The sequence below is a fragment of the Salvelinus alpinus genome, chromosome 37, assembly GCF_045679555.1.
Source record: "Salvelinus alpinus chromosome 37, SLU_Salpinus.1, whole genome shotgun sequence".
In the NCBI taxonomy this organism is placed as follows: Eukaryota; Metazoa; Chordata; class Actinopteri; order Salmoniformes; family Salmonidae; genus Salvelinus; species Salvelinus alpinus.
In genome coordinates, this window is record NC_092122.1 from 13,093,946 (window position 1) to 13,103,046 (window position 9,101).

The following is a 9,101-nucleotide window of genomic DNA, read 5'->3' on the forward strand; positions in this document are numbered from 1 at the left end:
CCACACACACTACTGAGCCTCATTTTGACTTGTTTTAAGGACATTACATCAAAGTTGGATCAGCCTGTAGTGTGGTTTTCCACTTTAATTTTGAGTGTGACTCCAAATCCAGACCTCCATGGGTTGATAAATTTGATTTCCATTGATAATTTTTGTGTGATTTTGTTGTCAGCACATTCAACTATGTAAAGAAAAAAGTATTTAATAAGAATATTTCATTCATTCAGATCTAGGATGTGTTATTTTAGTGTTCCCTTTATTTTTTTGAGCAGTGTATTTAAGTATCAAAAGTGAAAGTATAATTTCATATTAATAAAACCAGATGGCACAATGTTTTAGTTTTTTAAATTTACATGTTTTAAACACTGACATAATTTTCAAACAAAGCACCCCCTAAAAATAAATAAATAAAATAATATTTACAAAAAAAAGCAACAAAAGCATTCCTGTTAAGTGAGTACACCAGGTCAGAGGCAGTAGGGATGACCAGGGATTTTCTCTTGATAAGTGTATGAATTTGATAATTTTCGTGTCCTGCATTCAACATGTAACGAGTACTTTTGGGTGTCAGAGAAAATTTATGGAGTAAAAAGCACAGTATTTTCTTTAGGAATGTAGTGAAGTAGAAGTTTTAGTTGTCAAAAAGATCAAAAGTAAAGTAAAGTACAGATACCCTAAAAAAATACTTAAGTCGTACTTTAAAATATTTTTACTTTACTTAAGTACTTTACACGATTGCTATTATATTGCACTTGCTTAAAATGTCAATTTATGTAGCTAAACCTGTACAACTCTAATTAAATTTGATATTGTTAATTCACACAACAAAACCTAAATTAGCTAATCTAATTTCAGCGATTTTTAGCCCTGAAACAGAGGCCACACATAACACTTGCTACTTCTACAACTTCAATGACATCATTTACAATTCAATGAAAATAAAGCAGAAAACAATTTCTGTACAGAACAAAACCTCTCGAATTGTTAATTGATTACTGATGGTTGATTAATCTTTTATTGGCAGCAGGTAGCCTAGTGGTTAGAGCGTTGGACTAATAACCGAAAGGTTGCAGGATCGAATCCCGAGCTGACAAGGTAAAGAAATATTGTCGTTCTGCCCCTGAACAAGGCAGTTAACCCACTGTTCCTAGGCTTTCTTTGAAAATAAGAATTTATTCTTAATGACTTGCATAGTTGACTAAAGGTAAAATAAAAACTGTTCCTTGGTATAATCTGATCCTAGACCTGTGGTGATTGGTGAAAGTTGTATTTGTTCTCAGTAGATTCGCCTCTTCTCACCATCACACAGATAGAACAAGGAGGGTTAGTTATAAATATCTTTGGTAAGATCTCGTCCCCTTCTCACAACACATTGGAGGAGAAAGCCAGAGGTCCCGCCCCTCTGACATTCTTCTCCATTGGGTTTTGAGAAGGAGACGAAGAGAGGAGAGAGGACGCAACGATATATAAGATTTGAAAATCTCCCTTTGTCTCATACACGTGAAGAACAAGAAACGACGAATCATCGAATCTAAATCGTGAGATTTGTAATCACATTTTCGGGCGGGATGATTGAAAGTTTGTTTTCGTGGACCAGTGACCACTTTTGAAAATCTGCATAGTATGTTTTATGGCTACTTTTATGATACGATCATTAAAACATTTGAGCAATAATATAATTTTGACCATCGCTAAAGAAAAGAAAACTGATATGGAGCGACCATCGAGGTTTGTAACCAAAGCTTACCTTTTTTATTAGCTAAGCTTCACTAACTACAGTAACTTGCTAACGTAACGTTAGTACGAACTGACAAGTGAAGTTTATTGCTTTGCTTGATCTTTAGTCCCGGAAATCCCAGACCTACATTGGTACATTGTGGGAGGCAACCCGTCTGTCTTGAGAGACTGCCTGATCTTGCAAATCTAGTCACTTATAAGGTGTGTGTGTGTGTTTTGTTGACAGGAAGACAAAGCTTGTAAATTATTCAGATTTCCAGGACTTGGCTGATGGTATGTCAAATCCAATGTATTTCATTAATTTATGGTGTAAATAGCCAGTTGGTGTTGCAATTCCCTTCTCCTTTTATGGTTTGTATGTAATCATGTGTCCCACTGTTTCTGATCATGTGAAACAGATGATGATTTTGCCTCTGTGAAAGCACCACCCAGCAAAAAAGCCAAGGAGAGTGTGAAAGAGCCAGCGCAGGAGAAGAGCAAGAAACCTTCAAACAAGGCCTCCAGTCAAGAGACTAACTCACAGCCCATAGGCCACAAGGACAGGTAGGAAGTGGAATCAGAAACAAGCAGAAAGAACCCTTAAAAGGTTTACAAAACAACACTATATATTCAACAGAATTACACGTTGTTTCTTTGTTCCTCAATATGTTGTGGAGACAAAAGGTATGAAACATTCTTAACAGTTTTGTAGTGTGTGACAGCAGCTATGCAAACAGAAGCATGCATTCAGAACACAGACACACTGAATGTCTTTGTTGCCCTCAGTCAGTGCCCCTTCACTTATTCTGCATAGTGAGAGATAAACAATAACAAATACCCAGTTGCAGGCAGTATTAGGGACAGTGTGTCTATATGGTGTATGTAATGACATCATGCTGACAACTGGCCCAGAGAAGAACTCCATAAATCAGTGCTCAAACTCAAATGAGTCTTTTAGCCAGACGCGTTGCTTGTGATCTGCCATGCATCAAATCACAAAAAGCCACAAGGTGTGGTGAATCATTGGCAAGGTCTCTGAGGCCAGTGGCAGTAGGGGTGTTTTGATGTGTCATGGTGATACAGAGTGAAAGTCACTCTGAATGTAACCTTGTGATCAATCTGCTCTATGTTGATCAGTATTGTCGGTGAAACTTCCGCACTGCAGGTCAGGATGACCAGAATTCAACTACACTACACATATCACGTGTTACATGTTAACTTTGTCACACTTTTGTCACATGTCCCTTTGAGAAGGCCTTTAATGTAAAATATGCTAACATCAGAATTGTACCTGTGTTTTTCAGGAAACCATTGGATGAGAAGCTGTATGACAGAGATTTGGAAGCAGCTCTTACTCTGTCGTTGCTTAAAACCACAGAGATAAATGAGGAACAATGTTCTTATAATCCAGGTTTGCATTGGACTGTTGATTCTTTACAACTGGTGTTTGAAACACTGCTGTTCAACAGCAAAACAGCAATTTGGAGTGGTTTGGCGCCATGGTACTTTTATCACAATGTGCACACTACATACAGTAGAGAATGGATGACTCACATTTCTCACTCACTGCCAAAAATGATTTGCAATTTAATTTTGTTTTATTCTATATATTTTTTGAAAAATATGTCAAGAATCAACCACAAAGAGATGGTGAAAATCTGGATCCATCATTAGGCCTTTCCAACTGCAGTGTGGACATCAACCTTTTGGGTATTTATTTTTGATATCTCAAATGCATGGTTGGTGATGCTACACATGCCCACCACTACCTAATCTATTTAATATTATTCGATCCCATGCTTTTGCATCTCACAGTCACTAGTGATCCCTTTGTGATTAGATCATCTCCTCCCTTAGGCCTTGACCAGATCACGAATGATCGGGGATCCCCTTGCGCCCACTCCAGACAGAGGAAGGCAGCCTCCAAGGCTACAGAGCAGCAAAGGAGCATGCTGAAGGATGGTGATGAGGACTACAATCCCAAAGGGACATCAGGTTGTCATAGCAACCCAAAGGCATAGGCTCTTTGTTTTTCTACATTCCAGGTGTATTTCATGACACACATTTGTTGCGTACTGAATATTTCTTTCTATTCAGATTCAGAGAGTGATGCTGATTTCAGTGATCCAGCTGAAAGTGATGATGATGAGTTCACAGTAAAGAAACCAGAGAAAAAGAACACAGAAGAGAAGACAGCCAAGAAGGAGCAACCAAAAGCTAAACCAAAGGAAGAAAAGCAGCCTTCAAAAACAAAACCACATTTGACAGGTACTTAATAGCTTTAAGAACTACGAACTGCCATTCTAATAACGCAATCTTTTTATGCTCCCAGCCTGCAGAGTTTCAATCAAATTGTCCTTCTGTGCCTCACAGGGACTTCCAGTCTAAAAACTCCCACCTTAGGTAGAAGTCCAACTGCCAAGCCAGCCTCCGTGCCCAAGAGGTCTCCTGGCACTTCTCCTGTCTCCAGACCTGCAGTCTCTGGCAGTCCAGCGGGGGGCAGAATACCCAAGTGGAATCCTCCAGGTAAGACTGACTGAAAGGTCAAGGAGGTCATCGTAATCTCATAAGCAGGTGTAGGACTGCATGTTTGTTAACAAGGTTGTGCCTTGTATACAGGCATTTTAAGACCCAGTTCACCCATTATTTTTTATCATACAACTTGTCATCAGGTCACGTTGGAAGAAGTCCCTGCTCATCACAGAGTGCCCCAGTGAAGTCTCCAGGGCAGGGTCTAAGACTTGGACTGTCTCGCCTGGTGCGGGATGCATGGTGCTGCAGTGTTGCTAGTCACTGACCCCACCTATCTATTAGAGAGGAGCTCTGTGCCTCTCTGCGTAATTGACAGTTGACTTTCACGATTTCTTTTGTAATCCTCTAGATCTGTCTATTTTATAAGAGGCATTAGAATTTTACTGTTAATTATTATTAGTCTGGGGTCGTACATGCTCTCCTTTTTATAACAGCTCATCTATTGGACCATTTGGCTTAACAAAGGTCAGTTCCCAACTTTTACTGTTATTCGGCCTACAGCAAAGCCTTCAGATTTCAAACCCTTTGTGTCTTTTATTATTTCAGAGAGTATTTTTGTCTTCTGTCTGTTTTTAGTTTTCACTCCAACATGTAAATGAAATGGTGCAATGGCCCACTCTGCTGGATGTAATTATCTGAAAATGCTAAATGATCATGGTTAAAGTGGCAATCAGTTGAATCAATAACAAAGCGGAGACCCGCCCCTGTTTTGGTAAAAAGCTGAGGGATGAGGCTGGAGAAATGTAACCACTCTGAAATTCATAGTCAAAGCTGTGGATGCCAAGGACTGACCACCCGTGATATCAAAACTATAGTTTTAACCATGTTTTGAGGCTATATACCCAATGGGCAAAAACTGGTTGAATCAACTTTGTTTCCACGCCATTTCAACCCCAAAAATATATGTGATGAAGTTGAATCAACGTGAAAAACTGATTGGATTTACTAAAAGTCACGGTAAGGGCATTACATATTTTTTTTAATCCACTTTTAACCTAAAACGACATGACATTTGTTGTTAATTTCATGTTAAATTCGCGTTAGTTGACAACTAAACCAAATGTAAATAAAAACGAGAAGTTGAACTGAAGGCTGTGCCCAGTGGGTAGTGTTTGTTTGCATTTAATTGATTTATTGTTTATTTGTCACAAACATTGGAGTAAAACAAAGCTTATTTTAAAAGTAAAATAATGGATGTAGCAACTACAGAATGCCCCTTTATATAACGTTTTACCTTGATTTTATGAACATCCAGTAGAATAGACTACGTACGTGTTCTATTTGTGTTTAAAGTTTTGTGGATTTTGTTCAGCGAAAGCGTTGTACAATGTGTAAATATAAAACATTAAAGATTCAATATAAACTATACGTTTTTATGTAGTGAGCATGTTTCCAGTATAGCCTGTATAGGGCTAATGAGTTTGTGCAACATCTCCCCTGTGGTATGGAACATTGTGGACAGTTGTTTTTTTGAGTGAATGATAATGCTAATTTCTCCCAAAACCAGAAATGGAAAGTGAATTACCAAACATTATCATGATTTTTAGCGTTACATAATGCGTTGTTTTACGTGTTGATTTCACTTTTAGCGCTGATCAGTCAACAGCGCGCCGCCGTCAGTCCAAATGTATCTCCATTACGACATCATGAAATCACAATGACATGACGCGTATGTATGCATAGTCAGTTTGACCATTGCGTTTGACTGAGTTCAATATTTAGTTTAGTCTGTTACCTTGCAGCAGTAAACACCGAACATGAGCGAAGTAAATCGATCCAATGAGCGAAAGTAAGTGTGAATTAGTTGTATAACTACCATTTCCGATTTTGTTTATCAACAATTCTTTTTAAATCGTGAATTTGCCAAATTTTCGAGTGCATTTTCAATTTTTTCATTCTATTGCTGTGTTATTTACTCATCAACTGACTGTATGCAAACATCTAAAGGGATAACAGACAAATATGATAAAAAAAACTTGCTCACAAAAGATAATTCCACTATTTAAAAAAAGAAAAAGAAGCCCTGGATGTCAAACATCTTCAGAGACTCTTTAAACATCTCAAATTGATGACCATTCTGTTTCAATAGGAAAGAAATGAAAAATAAATTGAAGAGATTTATCGAAAACAGGAGCCAACTTCTCCCATTGTTGAAAAAGGTACTGTATTCCTCTTGATATTTACAATATAGGCATTTAGCAGACACTTAGATTATGTCTTGACCACCTGAGATCAGCCCACAATCCAACAGTCAGATTTGCCTAACAAAACTCCAGCCTTGGATCCAACTGGGCCTACCACAGGAAGAAGGTAAGCTTACCATCAATCTGAAGCCCTACCCCAGTTCCATTTCAATCCTCTGGCAATTAAAAAAGACCATATATTGATATCTGAATAGCACAGTCTCTGCACAGGCTGAATTCTATGCAATGCTGCAGTTCCAAATAATTGAAATAATAGTCAGTATCCTCTGTGACTGGGATCTGCAGTAGGCTACCTGGGATTTGGGATACAAATAGCTGGACCACTGGAGGACAGGATAGGAAGTGTGGAATGAAAAAAATCCACCAAGAAAAGAAGAGTGGGAGATTCCCTCATTCATTGCATGTAGCATACCAGTGAGAGGAAGCCTGAAACCAAAGGCAGGAATATGAAATGGTGAGAGATGATGAATTCCCTCTACACGCCATGCACTAAGGAAACATCTCCGTGCTACTAGATATGTTGTTATACAGACTTCTCTGATCAAATGTCTATTTAGGGCTGCTGGCTGCGGCACGATCTGCCACAAACTCTGGAACGTACTATCAGAACTCAGCAGGGGCTGATAATGAAAGTGAAGAAAAAGACATGAGCATTGCTTGATTTAAAGCTTGCTTTCATTGGTTCCTATTGGACTCAAAAGAAACATCACATTATGCATTTTGTTTCAGGTAAAATGCTCATGGCTGTACATTGTTCCCATATGTGGTTGCAAACGGTGGCAACCAAAAATGGCCTGTTAGAGCACTAGCCCATTGCCCTTGGCAGGGGGTGGAGGAGGTGACGTAAACCTGTCTTGGCTTACCTGGCTGACATTGAGCCAGACTGCCTGTCTCATCTCCAGCACCATGGACAGTGGACAGGGGAACAGAGAGTGCAGCTCACCCCACCCCACCACCTGGCGGATGTGCCGACAGATGGTTCAGAGTGGTAGACAATGCAGACAGGTCGCTTACACCGTGTTCAGGGTTTATGGGGGAGTGATAAGCCAAAGGCGTTGGGTGCTCTACAACATGTTATACATGCGATATAGACAGTCCACTGAGCAGTCATTTCATACATGGTGATGGACATTTCTGTTTTGTCTGTGGTGTGTGTCCGGTGTTTTCCTGGTCTTGTTGGAGGCATTCTCAACAAAGTATTTAGCTGGAAATTGGAAATGAAGCATCATCTTCTAATCATGAAGGCTACATTTTATTATTTAAAGTGTCCCCCCCCTCCCCCTCATTGTATGTTGTGGAGTTAAATCTCTGTTACAGCACAAAGAAAAGCAAGTATGTGCATTCTCTGACCCCTTATAGCTAAGTCAAATAACCCACACATTCCCAGAGGAATGAACCTGAAAGGTAGCCCACTCTGTCATTCACTTCCCATTCCTCAGCCACCGCCTGCCTGAGGTGTCTGTCTGCCTGCCTGTCTGTCTGGGACAGTTGTGTCACCACCACTGCTCAGTCAAAAGGATAGAGTTCACTCTGACCAGCAAGGTTAGACCGGTTCTGACCCCTGACAGACAGTACTGTTTAGGGTAAAGCCAGCAGTGCCAGATTAGTCTACTCAAGACAATATTTTGTCTAATTGACTCTGTACGCAGATAGAAGCAGATACAATCTGTGTTATAGTATGGGTCCTTGGGAAAGGCCAGCTACACGGGCCAAGCCTATCTGTCCCCGGCCTGTTCTGGGACATGAAGATGACAGGGTAAGACTCAAAACAGGGCTGATTACTAATGCCTGTTTTGACTTTATTTGGATCAGCAGTTGAAGAGGTGGTTGTTATTGAATGCTCTTAGTTATTGTTGGATTTACCTTGGACTCGATCATAGAAATTCAAACTGCATGAAGGGCATTTGGTTTGTGTGTGGAGGTCTAAACAATAGAGATGTAGGCTTGGCCACTGTGTTTTAGTTCTATTGCTATAGTTAACACTGCATTGTGTGCTCTCAGGGTTGTGTTGCTATTGATGTCCACCACAGTGCTTATGCTCCTAGCTCTGCTCCTTCCATAGTGGTTTTCCTCTCTGTGTCTCTGGCAGTCAGTCCAGGGCAGGCTACTAATGGGATTTAGCCTGATCTGGATTAGACCAGTGGGTGGTCCCTCCATACTCCTTAGCCTTGGATGCCTCCTACTACTAAAGTTAGAGAATAAACACCCACCTACAACAACACAGGTCTAGTGGTGCACTCCATCATGCTGCAGGAAAAACACACCTTTGTTTCCACTAGAAAATAAAAAGGGCTATGTTTTACCTTTGCGCAATTGTTTCCAGTTGGTCTAGTGTTATAAGCCAAAAAATAGTGTCAAAAAGTAGTGTGGACAATGACCCTTTGCCCAATAGTGCAGTTGAGGTAAAACTGCTACACTGCATTAAGAAAACACTCTTCATAACAATTATTGTGCTTAGCCTATAGCCATGAACAGATAAAGGCTGGAGGCTTACTAGTGAGGACTGGTTGTGACTGTATACGCATCTTCAATATTGTGGACTGAAGCTGGAAATCATATCACCATGGAGACTGCAGCTTGTGTAATGGCAAAAAAAAAACATATATGGATGGTATATCAAAGGTGAGAGAAATACACTGGGTAGCAATG

General features: G+C 39.9%; 1 protein-coding gene across 1 annotated transcript; it reads left to right on the forward strand.

The window, feature by feature from the left end:
• The first annotated feature begins 1,347 nt into the window (after positions 1 to 1,347).
• Positions 1,348 to 5,614, forward strand: LOC139565856 (RAD51-associated protein 1-like). Its single transcript, XM_071386480.1, has 9 exons — positions 1,348 to 1,728; positions 1,964 to 2,010; positions 2,136 to 2,280; positions 3,021 to 3,125; positions 3,332 to 3,426; positions 3,574 to 3,711; positions 3,814 to 3,984; positions 4,090 to 4,242; positions 4,389 to 5,614. The coding sequence occupies exons 1-9, from the start codon at positions 1,631 to 1,633 to the stop codon at positions 4,511 to 4,513; spliced, it is 1,077 nt and encodes a 358-aa protein (XP_071242581.1). The 5' UTR covers positions 1,348 to 1,630; the 3' UTR covers positions 4,514 to 5,614.
• The last annotated feature ends 3,487 nt before the right edge of the window (positions 5,615 to 9,101 follow it).

Excerpts from the sequence above, each read along its gene's own strand:
- LOC139565856 (XM_071386480.1), top strand. The coding sequence starts at position 1,631 with ATGGCTACTTTTATGATACGATCATTAAAACATTTGAGCAATAATATA. Across the intron at positions 2,281-3,020 it reads CCCATAGGCCACAAGGACAG|GAAACCATTGGATGAGAAGC; the intron begins GTAGGAAGTGGA and ends TGTGTTTTTCAG. Across the intron at positions 3,126-3,331 it reads GAACAATGTTCTTATAATCC|TGAAAAATATGTCAAGAATC; the intron begins AGGTTTGCATTG and ends CTATATATTTTT.